Source organism: Amblyraja radiata, chromosome 19 (genome assembly GCF_010909765.2).
Source record: "Amblyraja radiata isolate CabotCenter1 chromosome 19, sAmbRad1.1.pri, whole genome shotgun sequence".
Lineage (NCBI taxonomy): Eukaryota > Metazoa > Chordata > Chondrichthyes > Rajiformes > Rajidae > Amblyraja > Amblyraja radiata.
This window is the reverse complement of record NC_045974.1, coordinates 12552949-12573786: the sequence shown is the minus strand read 5'-3', so window position 1 is coordinate 12573786 and position 20838 is coordinate 12552949. Positions and strand designations below refer to the sequence as shown.

Below are 20838 nucleotides of genomic sequence, written 5' to 3'. Positions count from 1 at the left end.
ACTTTTGACTATGGAAGCGAAAATCTCAATTGCTTGTAAGACCACAATTCATGACCAATAGATCAACCTACTAATCCTACTGCATCTGAGGTCACCAGCTCTCCTCAGGTATATTCTGACAAACCTTGTCCCGTGACTTCCAACCACTCGATCACCCCATCTCCAAAATCTGTTATGTGTTTCCTTGCCTCTGGGTGAAGGAGTTTCCCATGGCGTTTGGAAATGCAACGTTCCTCTGTTGTCCAATTGACTAAGTCTTGACTTTCAATCAAAGAGTCCCATTTCTCCAAATTTTAACGAGGGAATGTGTTTAGAGATAGTGCTGCTTCTACCTCCCTCATCACCATCGCCTCCCTGCATCTTGGAGATTAATCTTCCGTTCTTGAAGACTCTAAGCCTAACCTGAAGGGTTGGTGACCCTAAATGTGCCTCATTGTCCATGCTTAACCTCCTCTGATCAGTACTAATACACCGATACTGCCTAAAGCAGTTTTCAGATCATTTTGCCTGCAGTCTGCCTTTTGATTCCTGCATTTCAGCACTGAGCGCTCACTGTTTAAGTTGCATTGATTGATCTGCCAGTGGTTTTTGCTCTTGCAGACAGCCTTGTGGGTGAACGAAGGCCCAACATCCTCACCCCCAAGGGTTCAAGCAGCAGGAAGACGGTGCTGAGAGGACAAATCCTGTACTTGGAGTGCATTGCTGAAGGCCTGTAAGTTGACCTGGCCCTTTGGAGGGTGACTTGTTCTCCTTGCGTTGCCTCTTTCGGAGGAGAGAGTACATCAGTTCCTCTTGGGAACACCTTCGGATTGAGGAGATAGTTCTGAGAGTCCTCATAAACTCAATAGACTGAATGGTCTCCTCCATGTCATGTGAGAATATGAGATTCTCTACACAGGAGAGCTTTATATTAGTCATACTGTGTGGAAACAGGCCCTTCGGCTCAATTCATCCATGCCGACCAAGATACCCTGCAGGAGCTAGTTCCATTTGCCCACATTTGGCCCATGTCCCTCAAAACCTTTCCTCTCCATGTATCTATCCAAGTGCTCATATGGGAAGATAGACACAAAGTGCTGGAGTACCTCAGCGGGTTCAGGTAGCATCTCCGGAGAAAAGGAATAGGTGATGTTTCGGGTCAAGACCATTCAAGACAGTTCATTGGCTATATTTAAGAGGGAGTTAGATGTGGCCCTTGTGGCTAAGGGGATCAGAGGGTATGGAGAGAAGGCAGGTACAGGATACTGAGTTGGATGATCAGCCATGATCATATTGAATGGCGGTGCAGGCTCGAAGGGCCGAATGGCCTACTCCTGCACCTAATTTCTATGTTTCTATGTTTCTATTCTTGAGTGTTTAGAGACAGTGTTGGTCCCAAATCCTTCTTCCCCACCACCAAGGGAAAATGTTCTTTGGAGTTATGGAAGCCAGTACAGGCCAGATGGTTAAACCTCATCAGAAGCAAGTCAAGAGTCACAGAAAGGTTTACATGGATTTAGTGAGGAACAGGTACAGGAAGGTCGCGCTGAAAAGGAGAAAATAGGTGGAAAAACGATTGTGAGAGTAAAATAGCACCAGAGGAAGATTTTAGGCAGAATCAGATGAAGAGAGAATACAAAAAGTTTTTGGATCGGTCTGCGGTGTGGACATGTAAATACAAGATGTATATTAACCACGTTTGATGTCCTGCATGCACAATTAATCGTGTGGAATGATGATGTCAAGATAACAGAGGTCTGGCTAAATGAGAGCAGGGATGGGTTCCAGATATTCCTGGAATTAAGATGTTCTTACAGGGAAGGTGTGAGGAGGGGTAGTTATTAAGGAAAATATGGCAGTCCCAAAGAGAGAACAGGTCCTGGAGAGATCAAGCACAGAATAGATCTGTTTGGAATTGTATTTTAAAATAACATCCCATTAACCTCTGGCATTAAGCTACAGGTTGTCAACTTGGTGGGAAGGTTGTCAACTACATTTGCATTGAAGTAGCAGATTATGCAAAGTTCATGAGATAGTGATAACAGTGAACACAAACTGTGCAAACATAGACTCAGGGGGCGAGCAATACTATACCAGGCAAAGGAGTGGAGGAGTTTCTGAAGGATGTTCATGGAAACTTCCTTCAACTGGACTTTTCTGACCCATAAAAGATGTTAATGCAGGGCTTGGTGGTGGGAAATAAGACAGGCCCAATGGAGCTGGTGGAATGAGCGGCAATGTGCCAAATTAAATGTTGATAATTGTTTAGTTTAGTTTAGAGATACAGTGTGGAAACAGGCTCTGTGGCCTACCAAGTCCGCGCCGACCAGCGATCCCCGTACACTAACACTATCCTACACACACTAGGGACCATTTACTATTATAGAAAGCCAATTAACGTACAAACTTGTATATCTTTGGAGTGTGGAAGGAAACGGGTTGATCCCGGAGGAAATCCATAGGGAGAACGTACAAACTCCTTACAGACAACACTCGTAGTCAGGATCGAACCCGGGTCTCTGGCGCATTAAGGCAGCAACTATACCGCTGTGCCACTGTGCCGTACTTAGTGAAACGTTGATTTTTTGGAGGGATGAATGAAAGGCGACAATATAAACCACAGGACACAATTTTATAAAGGCAACAGGAACAGTAAAGAGTTATACATGTGCACAGTTCTTTGAGACAGGCAAGACAGGTTGAGAAAGTGTTCAAGGAAGTACATGGGATCCTGGGCTTTATAATGGAAGCACATGAGCAAAGATGCCATGCTGACCCTTCACATGAACAGCTGACTTGTGGACAACGACATCTGTAATATGACGATGAGATAGTTGCCAGGTGAATAATTCCTTCAGGGATGTTGGCTGATGGACCAAGTTTGGTCAGAGCACTAGATTGACGTCTCCTGCTCTTTCCGTGATGTCCAGCAATCCTTCATGTCCTTTCAAGGGGCAAAGTAGAAATCTGATGATCATTAGGTGTGAGAAACAGGACATGATCCAGTGCTATGTTCACTCACCACTGTCCTGTAGGGTAGAGAAAATTTCCATTCACATTTCCCGGTAGAACCTGTTTATTCTCCTGGGACTGATATATTTTTTATGAACACTTGTGTCCACATTAAAGACATTTTTACCTGAGGCTCATCTATTCCATTCCAGGCCAACTCCAGTGATCTCTTGGACCAAAGAAGGGGGAGAGCTGCCTGCTCACAGAGTCTCTGAGATCAATTTTAAGAAGACCCTGAAAATCATTCGCGTATCGGAGGCAGACGCAGGGAAATACCGATGCACTGCAAAGAATTACTTGGGAACCAGTTCACATGTCATCACAGTACACGTCAAAGGTTTGGCTCCATTTGCTGCAATCGTTCATAAGTTCACAAGTGAGGGGAGTAAAAGTAGGCCATTCGGCCCGTCAAGTCTACTCCACCATTCAATCATGGCTGATCTACCTCTCCCCCTCAACCCCCGTTCTTCTGCCTTCTCTCCGTAACCCCTGACACCCGTACTAATGAAGAACCTATTTGTCACATAGGAGATTGTACTATGTACACTGGGCCAAGAGAAAAGGGTATTAATAACAGAATTAAACTTTTCTGTCTTTTCTCCTATCCTGAAACACTTTAGTGTGATAATATCCAAAGACCGTCAACTAGACAAACATGGTCTTCTGTTGACATGTGATGGTGAGCTAAATAATCAGTTCATTTGTCATCATTAATATTGATCAGAATAAGTTCATAAATTCATGTCAGAGGAGCAGAATTAGGCCATTTGGCCCATCAAGTCTACTCCATCCTTCTATCATGGTGGATCTTTAGTTTAAGTTTAGAGATACAGGGTGGAAACAGGCCCTTCGGCCCATTGTGTCCGGACCAACCAGCGATCCCCATACACCAACACTATCCCACACATGGGAGACAATTTCCAATTTTTACTGAAGCCAATTACCCTTCAAACCTGTACGCCTTTGGAGTGTGGGAAGAAATTGGTGCACCCGGTAAAATCCAAGCGGTCGCAGGGAGAACGTACAAACTCCGTATGGACAGCACCCATAGTCAGGATCGAACCTGGGTCTCTGGTGCTGTGAGGCAGCAACTCTACCCCTGTGCCACCGTGCTGCTGAACAATAAGTGTGAGGGTTGCCGGCTGTCCATGGGGGCAAAACTCTGACTGCAATTTGCTTTTCCGCAGCCGCGCCATACTGGATCAATGAGCCAAAGAACCTGGTCCTGTCTCCTGGGGAAGATGGGAGTCTAATCTGCAGAGCCCACGGCAACCCAAAGCCCACCATCACTTGGATGGTCAACAGTTTCCCCATTGATAGTGAGTATGACGTCTGTCTGAATGATTTTTTTTTTGCTGTGAAAGCTTTGTCGGGGAATGCTGACTTCTTTGTGTCTGACAGATGCCCCGAGTGATATCAGCAGGAAAATAATGGACGACACCATCAGCTTCGCCAAGGTCCAGGTCTCATCCAGTGCCGTCTACCAGTGCAACGCTTCGAATGTGCACGGATACTTGTTGGCAAATGCGTTTGTTAATGTCCTTGGTAAGATACCCTGCTGCCTTGTGTGCGTCTGCAGTTCGCCCACTCTATAAGCCCTTCTTGAACTAATGAAGAGAAACAATGAGGTAGACCAAGCAGGAGCAGTTTAATGAGGGTTGGAGGGGAGGTGGGCAAGAGTGCAAAATAGGCATTAGCGACTGTGGAAGACCTGATTGTCGATCTATTAATCTCAACCTTAAATGTTCTCAATTAACCAATAACTCTCAATCCATTCATGTTAATTAGTGATAGGAGAAGAATTAGGCCATTCGGCCCATCAAGTCTACTCCACCATTCAATCATGGCTGATCTATCTTTCCCTCTTAACCCCATTCTCATAACTCCTGACACCCGTATTAATCAAGAATCTATCTATCTCTGCCTTCAAGGTATCTATTGACAGCCGCCAGAGCCTTCTGTGGCAGATTCACCACCTGTTGAGGCAGGAAATTTCCAAAGATTCAAAATCCTCCAAAGAAATGAATTCTCAATGCGGCCTAAAAGAATGGTCTGTTCTCCTGGGACTGTGCCCCCAGTTTTAAATGGATATGGACTTCTGCCATTTAATGTATAAACTCCCCTTACATTTGACCTCTTAAACTGTAATACCTTACACTTATGGCTGCATAGATCTCTATCTGCCATTGTTCCATCCATATTTGCAACTGATCTTCATTCTGCTGCATCCTATTCTTCACTATAATCCATCTATTCACATATTCTGTTGTGCTGTAGCAAGTAAGAATTCCATTGTCCCATCCGGGACATATGACAATAAAACACTCTTCACTCTTGATTTGTCTTGAATGCAATTTTCCTAAGCAGCGCATCTACTTTTTCTTCCGTCACTTATATGTATCACAAGCAACAAAGGACCTGGCACTCCGCAGGTCACAGACGGTGGGAATATTTTTTGACGTTGTTAGTTCTGTTGTAAGAATCTCGCAGAACTAATTACATCGACAAACAATCATGCGTAGGAAGGAACTGCAGATGCTGGTTTAAACCAAAGATAGACACAAAAAGCTGGAGTAACTCAGCTGGGTCAGAAAGCAACTCCGGAGAAAAGGAAAAGGTGACGTTTCAGGTCGAGACCCTTCCTCAGACTGGCTGACTCTCAGTCCGAGGAAGGGTCGAGACCCAAGACGTCACCTATTCCTTTTCCACAGAGATGTTGTCTGACCCGCTGAGTTATTCCAGCTTTTTGTATCTATCTTCAACAAATCATCATTGCAGGTTCTTAGCCATGTGAGATTTTGGAAGCAGTTAACAATAGAAAAACAGAGAGGATTCAGTTGAAAAAAAACCATGTTTTTCCTTTTGTGGCCCTCTTTAGCTGAGACACCCAGAATGCTTTCTGAACCTGACCAAGTTTATCAGGTAATTGCCAACAAGCCTGCATTGCTGGACTGCGCATTCTTTGGATCACCAATTCCTCAGATTCAATGGTAAGGTTGTTATTTTATTTGCTTTCCTCCTTGTATTTTGTAATTGCTATCTGATCACTGTGCCCTGGAACATTTTCAATTTTGCTTTAAGAATTGTTCTAGGATTATTACATACGCTGAGGTATTGCACAGTAAATTTCCATGGTTTACCTAAATACACAATCAATAAGAGCTGGCTAAAACAAACGTTTTCAACAATCCAATAGACAATAGGCGTAAGAGTAGGCCATTCGGCCCTTCGAGCCAGCACCGTCATTCGATGTGATTATGGCTGATCATCCCCAATCAGTACCTGCCTTCTCCTCATATCCCCTGACTCCGCTATCTTTAAGAGCCCTATCTAGCTCTCTCTTGAAAGTTAACCCAGTTAAAAACACTGCAGGGTTCAATATAACCAACTGTTATTACGTTTAGTTTACAAAAGAGGTCATACCAAGGTTTCATATCTGGTGCGTTTACATGGACATCAAAGATATTTAGTTTAGTTCAGTTTAGATATACTTTGTGGAAACAGGCCTTGCAGCCCACTGATCAGTGATCCCTGCACACTAACACTGTCTATCCTACATGCACTAGGGACCATTTATACATTTTCTAAGCCAATTAGCTTACAAACCTGTACATCTTTAGAGTGTGGAAGGAAACCAGAGCTCCCAGAGAAAACCCACGCAGGTCATGGGGAGAACGTAGAAAAACTCTGTACAGACAGCACCTGTAGTCAAGATCGAAACTGAGTTTAGTTTAGTTTAGAGATACAGCTCGGAAAAAGGCCCTTCGAGCCCACCATGCCAATCATCGATCCCCACACTAACACTATCTTACATACGCTAGGGACAATTTACATTTTTATCTAAGCCAATTAACCTACAAACCTTTATGTCTTTGGAGTGCGGGAGGAAACTCTACCGATGCGCCATCATGCCGCCCATGTGTGTTTGGGATATTGGTGTAACCCTGGCTTTTGAACAATCAGTGAATTGAGATTTACTGACAAATGCAAAGAATGGGATGCAGAATGACAGATTGTGTTTATACACGGCGGGTTCCCATCACGTGAAATGCATTGCTCGGTGGAATAGTTCAGGCGGATTTGGTAGAAAATTTTAAAAACAAAATGGGTTTCCTATTGGAAACTAAGAGTGTTACCTGTCTTTGTACGAGAAAAGGCTGGGTCGTGAAACCAATATGAGTGCAGATACCAGCTCCAGCGACCTGAGTTCAAACCTGACCTTCGGTGCAATCTGTGTTAAATTTCCACAATCTCTCTGCGACCATGTGTTTTTGTCCTGGGTGCTCCAGGTTCCTCCCATGTCGCAAAGACAGAACGGTTTTGAGATCAATGGATCACTCAAAGATTACTTCTCATGTGGGTGGGTTGTAGGAGACTCGGAGGGGGGCGTGGTGCAGAGTGAAGGGAGGATAGGTTACAGGGAAAATATGGAGAGGAATATAATTGGTGAGATTGCTTTATGTATGGCCACTATCTATATTGTAAAGAAATATGACATCTCAGGTACATAGTTGAATGCCCTCCTCTATAAGGTTCTCTGCGGCACAATATGTGGTTGGGGGGCAGTGGCAGAGTTGCTGCTTTACAGCACCAAAGACCTGTGTGCGATCCTGACTATGGGTGTTGTCTGTATAAAGTTTGTACATTCTCCCTATAACTGTGTTTTTTCCCCCTGAGTGCTCCGGTTTTCTGTTATATTCCAAATGACGTGTGGATTTGTTGGTCAATTGGCTTCGGTAAATTGTCCCTAGTGTGCAGGATAGAACTAGTGTACAGGTGATTATGGGTCAGCACAAACTCAGTGGGCCAAAGAGCCTGCAGACACATTGTATCATATTGAATGGCGGTGCAGGCTCGAAGGGCCGAATGGCCTACTCCTGCACCTATTTTCTATGTATCTATGTATCTCTAAAACTAAAAACTCTAAGCTATCTGAAATGAGGAAGGAAATTTCGGAGGCGCATCTATGGGCCAAGGCAGCAATGGGCAGGGTAATGTGCATTGCCAGTGGAGCCACTGAGAATTGGGAGGCACGGTGGCGTGGCAGTAGCTACTGCCTTACAGCGCCAGAGACCCGGGTTCGATCCTGACTACGGTTGTTTGTCTGTACGGGGAGTTTGTACGTTCTCTTCATGACCTGCGTGGGTTTTCTCCAAGATCTTCGGTTTCCTCCCATACTCCAAAGACGTACAGGTTAGTAGGTTCATTAGCTTAGAATAAATGTAAATTGTCCCTATTGTTTGTAGGATAGCGTTAGTATGCTGGGATCGCTGGTTGGCGTGGACTCGGTGGGTTGAATGGCTTGCTTCTACGCTGTAGAAACATAGAAAATAGGTGCAGGAGGAGGTCATTCGGCCCTTCGAGCCTGCACCGCCATTCAATATGAACATGGCTGATCATCCAACTCAGTATCTCTAAACAAAGCTAAATTAAAAAATGTGTTCCATTACAGGTTCAAGGATAACCAAGGCAGCGTACTCCACGGTGAATCTTATATGCTGCATGAAAATGGCACTCTTGAAATCGCCTTTGCCCAGAAGAATGATAGCGGCATTTACACCTGCGTAGCAACCAATACTCATGGAGTGGTCCAAAACCGCGCCGTTCTGCAGATCAAAGGTGAGCTTTATGTCAACAGATGGTAATTACGAGAGCAATTTATTTTTATTTGCCAAGTTGGGCATCATGAACCTGTGTCACTTCCAGATCCGACGACCATTATTAAACAGCCAAGATATCAGTCTGTGCAGACAATGGGCACGGCTACCTTTGAGTGCAAGGTGAAGCATGATTCAACGCTCTCCCCGACAATTATATGGCTGAAAAATAACGAGGAGCTGCCTGATGACAGCAGGTACCGTCGAATCTTATTTTATAAAATATAGGACGCGGTTGTGTGCTGTTTCGTGAATCGAAACCTGTGGGATGTAGACTATCTCCATACGTAGAGACTGGAATCTTGATCAAAGCACAAAGTGCTGGAATAACAACGCGTCAGGTAACAAGTGTAGAGGGATAGACGACTTTTCTTCAGACTGATTGTAGTAGGGGAAAGAAAGCTGGAAAAGAGAGGTGGGGGCAGGACATAGTTAATGACAGGTGGATGTGTGAGGGGATGTTTGATTGGGAGGAAAGTGGTGTAATCAGTCAATATTTCAATATTTCTTTAAAACTTAACAAGAGGCCATTCAGTATCTCGTCTTTCCAATTTACAGAATAACAGCAAGTCCCACCCATTTTCCTCATAACATATTCTCTTCACATTTCCATCAATTCTACCACTTACCTAAAATGGACAACTAACCTACCAACATACTTAACTTTGGGATGCAGGAGGAAACCAGGACACTTTGGTACCATTGCAACTGCTGGTACTGAACACAAATCTCTCCCCACAATCTAACACGGTGGCGCAGCAGTAGAGCTACTGCCTTACAGCGCCAGAGATCTGGGTTCGATTCTGACTACGGGTGCTGTCTGTACAGAGTTTGTACGTTCTCTCCATGACCTGCATCAGTTTTCTCCGAGATCTTTGGTTTCCTCCCACACTCCAAAGATGTAGATTGGCTTGGTATAAATGTAAAATTGTCCCTGGTGTGTGTAGGATAGTTTTAGTGAGCGAGGATCGGTGGTCAGTGCGGACTCGATGGTCTCTAAACTAAACTAAACCCCAACGCCTTGACCTTTGGCAAATGAACACTGCTGAATGTTGGAAATCTAAATAAAAACAGAAACCGCTGGAAGCAGCGGAGGCAGCTTTTAACAGGAGAGTGAACAAACAGATAATTCACGTGCAATTTCTATTTCAGGCACCGGCCGTCAGGAGATGTCTTGACCATTTTAGATGTATCTGAAGAAGACCAAGGTTCCTACACGTGCGTGGTGAACACCACACTTGACACCAACTCTGCTACAGCTGTCCTCACCGTCCTAGGTAATGCGTCCTCATTCTTTTGCTGTTCATATTTTCAAACGTCAAGTTCATGGCTATGGACATAAGGACTTACTCTCGGGCGTTTACTCTCGGCTGCTGCCACTTTTCCCCCACACACACACCCCTTGCATGCCTCTGTTCAACAATCATGTCTTCGCCACACAGTATAAGCCCCAATGACCCAAGTAAGCTACACTGCTAACACCATTTGCCTTGGACAACCCTCACCCCACTTCTTCGATCACTGGCTTCTTGTTTTAAGGTAAAGTACTTTGTTCCTATTGTGGGTTTAGCTGGTGGAGGCAGTCGCCAGGGAACAATGCAAGTCCATTATGTCCCAGCAACAGCAGCAGTGCCTGTGCTGAGCTGGATTAAGATGGCAAATGCATGGTCGACTGGATTCTCTCCGCGATTCAATACCGAACCTGCACAGCAGAGGATTGGCGTTCAGAGTTCAGGTCAAGGGCACCTAGGATCATGAGGGTCAGATTGCATCACAACAGTCTAGTGATAGCAAGACTGGAAATTATCTCAGCCTGGGCTAGTAGCCTGCCTTTGTCAATACTGGGAACCCCGGCATCACAGACAATGCCAGGCAGACGAGGGCTCTGCCCGAGCCGACTGCCTGCCCCTTTTCCGGCATTACGTCTCGAAAAGGAACAACCGTTGTCCACGGGCACCATGGGGGATTTCTGGGACCGCTGGGCACCACGGGGGGAACAAAAGCATCCTGGACCTAGATTGTAACATAGTTCATTTAATATTTGGTATTAAGAATACTTGGTAACTTTTTGTCTTATGGTGGTGGTTGCGTTGCTATTTGTTTTGTAAATATTTATAATTGTTAATAATTGAATCGATATATTTTTATTAAAAAAAGAGAAAAAAAAGAAAAACAAAACAAGCGAGCAGCAGCATCCATTTTGGAAAAGGCCAAGATGTCTATTTCAGGCACGCTGGCTATCTTCTGTAATTTTCCAGTTCCAGCCCTAACGCCTGTCACTTGACTTCTCTAGCGGGACAGCCCTTGAGCACATGGATATCAGGCTTGTCTCCTCTGCTCCCCTGGGACGCACAAAATAACCTTTCCCTCCCTGGTCCGGTTACCTCATCCCATCCACTCTCGGGTTTCTCTCGACACCTCTCACAGCGTGTGGATCTTTCTCTCTCCAGCTTCCAGAGAGGTGCACCAACTATTCTTCGAAGCCCTGTCGCATCCATGGCAGCAATGTAATTAGTTTGGTGAGGTTTGAGAATGCTTTCTCACAGTAAAAAGACCCCATGTTCCTTCGCTGATTGTGTGTGCTCTGTGCATTTTAGTTTAGTGTAGTTCAGAGACACATCGCGCAAGCGGGCCCTTCGGCCCACCGAGTTCGCGCCAACCAGCGATCCCCGTTACTCTAGTACACCATACGCACTAGGGATAATTTATAGTTTTTTACCTAAGCCCATTAACCTACAAACCGGACATCTTTGGAGTGTAAGAGATAAACCGGAGAACCCAGAGCAAAACCCATGCAGTCATGGGGAGAATGTAGAAAACTCTGTACAGACTGCTCCCCTAGTCAGGGTCGAACCCAGGTCTCTGACGCTGCATGGCAGCAGCTCTACCTCTGTGCCACCGTGCCAACCCATTTCTAACACAGCTTCCCAAGATCAACGAGGACTCGTAAAGTGTTCAAAGGTGGAATGCTGGGGAAGTTAGAAATCTGAGATAAATATAGGAACACTCAGCAGGCCAGGCAGTATTGGTTGGAGGGAATATCAGAGCTCAAGTGTCATGTGGATAACATGGTAACGAAGGGTAACCTTCGCAGACTGAAATGGCAATCCAATCTGCCTTTATCTACCAGAGGGTAGATGACATCGTGGCACCAAATGCAATGGACTAAATGTTTCAGGAATGGGTGGGATCATCCCATGCTGGATGGAGGAAAGGGAGGTGCAACAAGAACACATGTTGCATGTTCTGACATTGACCGAAAGGCAGTGAGTGTTGAAAGAGAAGAATGAAGGAAGCAAAGTGTCCTGGAGAAATATCCTTTTGGGATGCTTGAAGGCTGTCTGGTGGCAGCATTACGTTGGATCCGGAAGACATTCTGAAGGAACATGGAGGCTGGTGGGGACAGGGGGAAGCCTCTCCTTGCTGTGGCTGAGTGGAGAAGTCGAGGAAAGGGGGCAGACTTAGTTGAGAGGCGTGTCAACTGCTGAGAAGCCATGTTTGAGTAAAAAAGGACACAGATCGCAAAATCTTCTGCGGAAAGTGGGATCGTCAGCGGTGAAGGCTGGGGGAGCGGCCAGGCCCCTGGCGCTGTGAGGCAGCAGCTCCGCCACCGTGCCGCCATGCCGTTAATATGAATGTCGACCGACACAGTCAGAAAGGAGAAGACTTAAAAATGGAACTTGTGGGAAAGTCACCATTGCATAAGCGATGCTGACATTTTATTCCGTGTCTTAAGCATAAAAGTAGGAGCAGCAATGCCAGATTAACGTTTGTTCTGCTGATCAGATAGCCTGGCCAGTTGCCATTGTGGGTCCATAGATGTGAACAATGCAGAGAGAATGGGCTAACCCCATTGTTATGTGTTGAAGGGTTTTGAATTGTATAAGATAGCCTCCTTCAATACAATGTGCTATCCGCAAACCGTTTTGGGATGTTTCTGGGGGTTTGGCCAATTTTTAAATATGTTTCTGGCTGAAAAAATGGTGACTCTTTCACTTGTGCAACTAAACCCTCAACTTGCCTTTTTATTTCCAGCACGCCCCTCAACTCCAGCTAGCACACACGGTAAACTAACAACTGTTTGTCTCAGCACATTTCACTCTTCCATTTGTTTTTGACTTTGCTCTCATGACTTCATCTCCAGCAGTGGTTGTAAGCATGTTCACCGGCATCATGTTTCAGTCAAACATCACCTGGGGTGGAGCATTGTGGAGACTGACGTTTACGCATCTCCACACTGCCCTGTATAGATAGTACGAATTCACCCTATCATCAACAACATTTGGTGAACCCTGTTGTATATTTCTTTGGGTGTTTTATTTCTTTAGAAGGTGGACGCGTATATTTCTGTATCGTGTAGCTAGATTCGTGCTTTGTTCAGCTTCTGGCTGAATGTGTGATCACATGTTGTGGAACATCCATTACCAGAGTGGGAGCAGACCAAAACCTGGTGCCGGCATGAATAACATTGTTCTTTTGGTAACATGAACTGGATTAGCTTCCGTTCCTGATTGGATTTTATCCCCAATTCCATGCCTAGGGCTTGGCTGTCAATGCCTGGAGGTGGTCTATCACTTGGGGGGATTAGTGCACCAGTGCGATCTCCTCCATTCTATCTGGTGATGGAGCTTCCACGGAGCGATTCCCTCCATTGAAAGCTGCAGGAAGAGCCGTTCTCTTGCAGGGTCTCCACACAATGCACCACCACATCCTTTCAAAATGTTTCTGGGCTTGAGTACATCTCCAGACTTTTCAGGTGTTATTGTGGCTTTGGAGTGTATTTTATATCTGTGGGTCAACGGGGAAGACTAACACAGTCTGATGTGACTATTAGCTATTGCCAAATATATTAAAATACAGGCAAAAAATCCTCATCATTCCAAACTCAGTACCCATGTTATGGATGCCCACTGCTGTTTGTATCTGTTCAATGTATCCACAAAGAGTGTGAGAGATGAGTGCTGGAAGTGAGAATAGAAGATGTGGATGTGTATATATATCTCTGAAGATTCTGGATCAGTTCCTGTGGACTGGACGGTAGCTAATGTAACCCCACTTTTTCACAGGGGTCACAGTTTAAGGATAAGGGGGAAATCTTTTAGGACCGAGATGAGAAAAAAAATTTTCACACAGAGAGTGTTGAATCTCTGGAATTCTCTGCCACAGAAGATAGTTGAGGCCAGTTCATTGGCTATTTTTAAGAGGGCATTAGATGTGGCCCTTGTGGCTAAAGGGATCAGGGGGTATGGGGAGAAGGCAGGTACAGGATACTGAGTTGGATGATCAGCCATGATCATATTGAATGGCGGTGCAGGCTCGAAGGGCCTAATGGCCTACTCCTGCACCTATTTTCTATGTTTCTATGTTTTAAGAAAGGAGGGAGAGAGAAAACAGAGAATTTTTGACCAGTTAGTCTCACATTGGTCATGGGGAAGATGCTTGAGTCGATTATTAAAGATGTAATAGCAGCGCATTTGGAAAGCAGTTACAGGATCGGTCAATGTCAGCATGGATTTATAAAGGGGGAATCATGCTTGACTAATCTTCTGTAATTTTTTGAGGATGTAACAAGTAGAATGGGCAAGGGACAGCCAGTGGATGTGGTGTACCTGGACTTTCAAAAAGCCTATGACAAGGTCCCACACAAAAGATCAGTGTGCAAAATTAGAGCACATGGTATTGGGGGTAGGGTATTGACATGGATAGAGAACTGGTTGGCAGACAGGAAGCAGAGTAGGAATTAACGGGTCCTTTTCAGAATGGCAGGCAGTGACTAGTGAGGTGGGGCAAGGCTCAGTGCCGGGACGCCAGTTATTTACAGTATATATTAACGATTTAGACGAGGGAATTAAATGTAACATCTCCAAGTTTGCGGATGACACAAAGCTGGGTGGAAGTGTGAGCTGCGAGGAGGATGTTATGAGGCTGCAGAGTGACTTGGATAGGTTGAGTGAGTGGACAGATGCATGGCAGATGCAGTATAATGTGGATAAATATGACGTTATCCACTTTGGTGGCAAGAACAAGAAGGCAAATTATTATCTGAATGGTGTCAGATTAGGAAAAGGGGAGGTGCAACGAGACCTGGGTGTGCTTGTACATCAGTCACTGAAAGTAGGCATGCAGGTACAGCAGACAGTGAATAAAGCAAATGGCATGTTGGCCTTCATAGTGAGAGGATTTGAGTATAGGAGCAAGGAGGTCCTACTGCAGTTGTACAGAGCCTTGGTGAGGTCACATCTAGAGTATTGTGTGCAGTTTTGGTCTCCTAATTTGAGGAAGGGCATTGAGGGAGTGCAGCGTGGGTTCACCAGGTTAGTTCCCGGGATGGCGGGACTGACCTATGATAAAAGACTGTGTTTACATTTACTGGAATTAAAAAGGATGAGAGGGTATCTTATAGAAACATATACAATTCTTAAGGGATTGGACAGGCTAGATGCAGGAAAAATGTTCCCCATGTTGGGGCTGTCCAGAAACAGGGGTCACAGAATAAGAATAAGGGGTAGGCCATTTGGGACTGAGATGAAGAAAAACGTTTTGTGAATCTGTGGAATTCTCTACCACAGGAAGCAGTGGAGGCCAATTCACTGGATGTTTTCAAGAGAGAGTTAGATTTAGCTCTTCGGGCTAAAGGAATGAAGGGATATGGGGAAAAAGCAAGAGCGGGGACTGATTTTGGATGATCAGCCATGATCATATTGAATGGCGGTGCTGGCTCGAAGGGCCGAATGGCGTACTCCTGCACCTATTTTCTATGTTTCTATGTTAAAGACTGTCTGAAATGTTGATCAGTAGTAGGACGGTCCAGTCTCTTCCTGAAACGAGTGTTTCATGTCGTAGGGTGTGAGAGAGTCTGACATGTCAGTGTCAAAATGGCGTGACTGATGTGTGGGATCATGTGGCCTGGATACCGGGAGTGTGAGACAGTCTGACATGGGCAAGATATCCAAACAACTTTGATCATGTCAAGAACATGAATATCTGCAATGTGTGATGAAATGCTTCAGGTGTGCGAGAGGATTCGACACATTTAACAACAGCTTAAGAATGACTGACATATCTTTCAGGAGGCTGAAAATGTGTGGGAAGGAACTGCAGATGATGGTTTATACCAGTGCCAGACACAAAATGCTGGAGTACCACGGTGAGTCAGGCAGCATCTCTAGAGTAAAGAATAGGTGATGTTTCAGGTCAAGACCATTTCTCAGGCAGAGTTCAGTCTGAAGAAAGGTTCCGACCTGAAACGTCACCGAATCCTTTTCTCCAGAGATGCTGCCTGACCCGCTGAGTTACTCCAGCACTTTTGTGTCCATCTTAGGAGGCTGAAAATGACTGATATATGCCAGGAGTCTACAAACAGCCGGCACAAGTATCAGGAGGGTGAGAGAGACTGACACATCTATTGAGGTGTGGGAAGGAACTGCAGGTGCTGGTGTAGACTGAAAATAGATGCAAAAAGCTGGAGTAACTCAGTACGTCAGACAGCATCTTTGGAGAAAAGGAATAGGTGACGTTCGGGTGTTCCAGTCTGAAGACTCACCAGAAATGGTGAATGACCCACTGAATTACTCCAGCATTTTGTGACTATCTTTGTCACATCTGTTGAGTTTGCCAGAGTGAGTGACACACTACTAAGGAGTGCAAAATTGACTGTCATTTGTTGGGAGTTTGAGTGGGACTGACGCACCTGTCCTGTGTGCGAGAGTTTGGCGCTGTTGATGTGTGTGAAGCTGCCACACTAGTGAGAGGGTCTGCGTGTGCGTAGGAGTTTCCGTCAGACAAGAAAAAATAATGATTGTCTCCGATCTTGTTTTCGATCAAATTTGGAATCCTAATTCTGTGAAAGACGTTTCAATTTGCCTGCTGCACTTCTATATCTTTTAATTACCACGCACAAACACAGGAGACCCTGTAATTTAACACTCAAATCCCACAGCTTTCCAGTGGATCTGATCTCTCTGGCGCGTGGTGCTGTCAATCGACAATCTACATGACACTGTGGACTATTCTACATTGAGCGGATTTTACGTCCACACTTAAAACTGCTTGCATGCAGGATCTCGCTGTGAAATATGTTCTGTTTTCTCTGAACTCATACTGAAGGTAGGTGGACAGCTAATGGCGATACTGGGAGGATCTTCTCTGCACCTACCTGTTATCTTGGGACACCCTACGCAATCTCCTATGCAATCTCCCACACTTTAACTTCCCCTCCCTATTCCCACACTTAACCCTCTGTCCTGAACCTCCTCCACTGTCAGAGTGAGGCCAAACGCAAATTGGAGGAACAGCACCTCATATTTCACTTGGGCAGCTTACAACCTAGCGGAATGAATGTCGATTTCTCTAATTTTAATCAACCCTTGCATCCCCTCCCTCTCCATCCCTCCCCCATCATAGTCATCTTACTAGTTTCACTGTCGTCCTGCTGAGTTTCACTGTTCGTATCCCCTCGTTATCAACTTCCCCACAGCCAACAATGGACCATTGTGGGCTCCACCTTTCCTTGATCATTGGTGCTGGATTTGATTTGTTCTTTTCTTTCCTTCCATTTTATTTGGTCTTTGTACCTTTTCACAACTTTAGTTACCCTCAACCCAGACTCCCAGTCTAAAGAAGGGTCTCGACCCAAAACGTCACCTATTCCTTTTCTCCAGAGATACTGAGTTACTCCAGCAGTTTGTGTCAATCCCCAGACCTCCCAATGTATATACATGTCTAAGCCTGAATCTTCTGCGTTCAAGTCTCTCTCTAGACATCTCAGAGGAGAGCTGAGGACCAGGTGCACACTGTTGGAGGGTTCATCCTTCAGGATCTGGGAATAGTTAGCATGGATGTGGGCCATTTAGCCCATCGTGTCTCTTCTCTAAGAGCAATCCAGCCTGTCCCACTCACCCATCCTGCCTTACAGCTCAGCAAATTCCATCCTTTCGGATGCTTGTCCAGCACCCTTCTGAACCTTACAATTGAACCTACCTCCACTTCTGCCCTTGTTTGACCATTCCAAAATTATGTTCAGAAGTTATAGGAGCAGAATTGGGCCATTTGGCACATCAAGTCCACACCAAGCAATCATGGCTGATCTATCTTCCCCTCTCAGCCCCATTCTCTTGCTTTCTCCCCATAGCCCCTGACACCCTTACTAATCAAGAATATATCACTCTCTGTCTTAAAAATATCCATTGACGGCCTCCACAGCCTTCTGTGGCAATGAATTCCACAGATTCACTACCCTCTGAGTAAAGAAAATGCTCATCTCCTTTCTAAAGGTATTTCCTTATATTATGAGGCTGTGTCATCTGGTCCTGGACTCCCCAACTAGTGGAAACATCCTCTCCACTTCGACTCCATCCAGGCCTGACCGCTCAGTGTGGTGATTGAAATCCTTGTGTACTTTTGGTCCTTTTGACAGTCCCCTTTATTCTATGTCCATCTGTTCTTGATCCTTTCGCTAAAAAACTTTCTCCCTGCCAACTTTATCCATATCTTTCCTGATTGATCTCACTGCACCTTCCCCCATTGCAAGAACACTCACAGTTTCCCCATTCTGTCCACATAACTAATCCTCGGAATCTCTTCGGCATCCTCCCTTTAGCCTTTGCTTGCTTAAGTAAGGCACCTGGAGCTGTACACAAAACAGGGCAAGCATTTGAAAGCATGGAATTCGCAGGGCGATGGGACAGGGCGAATGAGTGGGGCAGGCTGGATTGTTCTCGGAGCCTAGACATGATGGGCCGAATAGCCTCCATCCAAGCTAACCCTTGTGAGATCCAGCTGTGCCCAACCAGTGTTTCATAGAGATTCACCATGATTTTATCCTTAACCTCTGTGCTACCGGGACTAACTCTCCAGTCTCTCCTGATGTGAACCCCATATCCTCAGTGTTGCTAGCAGAGTTGCCCTCCACTCCAAACAGTGTTCAGTTCTTTGTTACTGGCTTATTGGAATTTATGTAAGGATGTCAATTAAATATGGAGTTCTCAAGTGACATAAAATCATAACTCCCACAATAATTATTGCACTCTGCATATAATTACATGTGACCTTTATCATCCAATTCTGAGGTTACACATCAGGGATGAGCAATCTTTGACCAACATTTAATAATTCCTTACAAGATGAGCCCTATTTCCTCAGTCTGTATTTTTATTCATTACCAAACATCTCTTTGATTTAACTGATCAATCAATGTCAAATTACTATAAAGGTCACGTAATTTTATTTGTAGCGTCTTATTCTCCATTTACTATTTGTGTTCAAAATGCCATAAACTATAAACTCTTCCTGAGAATTAAGAGATGAAAAATTGTAGGCTTGCTCCAAAAATAATTAATCAATGGCCAATTAACCTGCACGGGTCAATTCTTTTCGGGACTAGCTTGTAATTAATTCCATCTTTAATAGAATATTCCACTCAGCCGCAAGTTCCGATCTTTATTCCCACATCTGCTGGTTCAACTACAAGACAACGTCCGACCTGACGAGATGCAATTCTATCGTCTAAGGCATGGTCAGGATGATTTATTAGCTGTGCCAACATCCCAACTTAAAATATACCCTACAGAACCCACATGGTAAAACTTCTCTGCACCCTCTTCCACCTTGACATTGCAATGTAGGAAATGTGACCCTAGACTATTTCAGGTTCAACTTACTGAAAACCACACTCGGACTGATGTCAAGGTGACCAGTTCCACCAACCCAAGGTGTCTGATTGGAGTAATTCAGACTTAGATGGTTTCAATTAGTTGAGTTGGTGTGAGTCCGTCGGGTGACTCTGGGCAGATGTTCTTGCTGCTGACTCTCATGTTGAAATTTGACCATCCCATTGTCTGTACTGGTTTGGACATTGTGCCTCATACAATTTCACCTCGCAGTCAAGAGGAGCGGTAGTGGTGAGCAGCGATGCATACCTTCACTGTGAACAGCTGCAATGCACAGCCTGGCAAGTCTGCATGCTGCTGTTTTGCTGAAGCTGCACTTAATGCAACTATTGCTGCCAAGCCAGGTAGAAATACCCTCCCACTGGGTTTGAGAGAACACGGAATGCATGCAGCCACGTCACCCATCACTGTGCATCTCCATCTGCCGTTCAGTTTTTGACAGAAATTCACGGGTTTGTGCATGTGAGTCCCTCTGTGTTTTTAATTGTACGTTTTATCCCATAGATCGTCCCGATCCACCAGCAGACCTGGAATTAACCAATCCACGAGACAGGAGTGTTCAGTTGTCATGGATACCTGGAGAGGAACATAACAGCCCCACTGGAAGTAGGTTTTGGAGAGATTTGATGTTTATAGTTCTTTAAATTTCAAGGAATGTCAACGGAACTGATTTTACCTCGTATAACCCAACAAACCAAGATTACTCTGTATGACCATGACCCTATAAAACATATACTGGACCCATGGTATTGTTTGGTTCAATAGACAATAGGTGCAGGAGTGGGCCATTCGGTCCTTCGAGCCAGCACCGCCATTCAATGTGATCACGGCTGATCATCCCCAATTAGTACCCCGTTCCTGCCTTCTCCCCATATTCCCTGACTCCGCTATTTTTAAGAGCCCTATCTAGCTCTCTCTTAGAAACATAGAAAAATAGGTGCAGGAGTAGGCCATTCGGCCCTTCGAGCCTGTACCGCCATTCAATATGATCATGGCTGATCATCCAACTTAGTATCCTGTACCTGCCTTCGCTCCATACCCCCTGATCTCTTTAGACACAAGGGCCACATCTAACTCCCTCTTAAATATAGCTTCTCTTGAAAGCATCCAGAGAACCCGCCTCCACCACCCTCTGAGGCAGAGAATTCCACAGACTCACCACTCTCTGTGAGAAAAAGTGTTTCCTCGTCTCAGTTCTAAATAGCTTCCTGCTTATTCTTAAACTGTGGCCCCTGGTTCTGGACTCCCCCAACATCGGGGACATGTTTCCTGCCTCTCTAGCGTGACCAAACCCTTAACAATCTTATATGTTTCAACGAGAGACCCTCTCATCCTTCTAAACTCCAGAGTGTACAAGCCCAGCTGCTCCATTCTCTGGGCATATGGCAGTCCCGCCATCCCGGGAATTAACCTTGTAAACCTACGCTGCACTCCCTCAATAGCAAGAATGTCCTTCCTCAAATTAGGGGACCACAACTGCGCACAATACTCCAGGTTCTGCTGTTTGCACTTTACCAAACCAT

The 20838-nt window shown here is 45.1% G+C and overlaps 1 protein-coding gene across 25 annotated transcripts in view; it reads left to right on the top strand.

The window, feature by feature from the left end:
* Positions 1–20838, top strand: part of LOC116983831 (neuronal cell adhesion molecule-like) — a 160367-nt gene that overhangs the window by 78479 nt on the left and 61050 nt on the right. For 15 of the 25 annotated variants that reach the window (XM_033037687.1, XM_033037703.1, XM_033037698.1 and 12 more), the window contains 10 exons: positions 601–712; positions 3144–3328; positions 4179–4310; positions 4393–4536; positions 5870–5981; positions 8444–8610; positions 8698–8845; positions 9801–9925; positions 12684–12713; positions 19820–19921. In XM_033037687.1, the coding sequence (XP_032893578.1) occupies positions 601–712; positions 3144–3328; positions 4179–4310; positions 4393–4536; positions 5870–5981; positions 8444–8610; positions 8698–8845; positions 9801–9925; positions 12684–12713; positions 19820–19921 (1257 nt within the window). The remainder of the gene's footprint in view (positions 1–600; positions 713–3143; positions 3329–4178; positions 4311–4392; positions 4537–5869; positions 5982–8443; positions 8611–8697; positions 8846–9800; positions 9926–12683; positions 12714–19819; positions 19922–20838) is intronic. The other 10 variants (XM_033037702.1, XM_033037689.1, XM_033037696.1 and 7 more) reach the window with 1 other exon arrangement.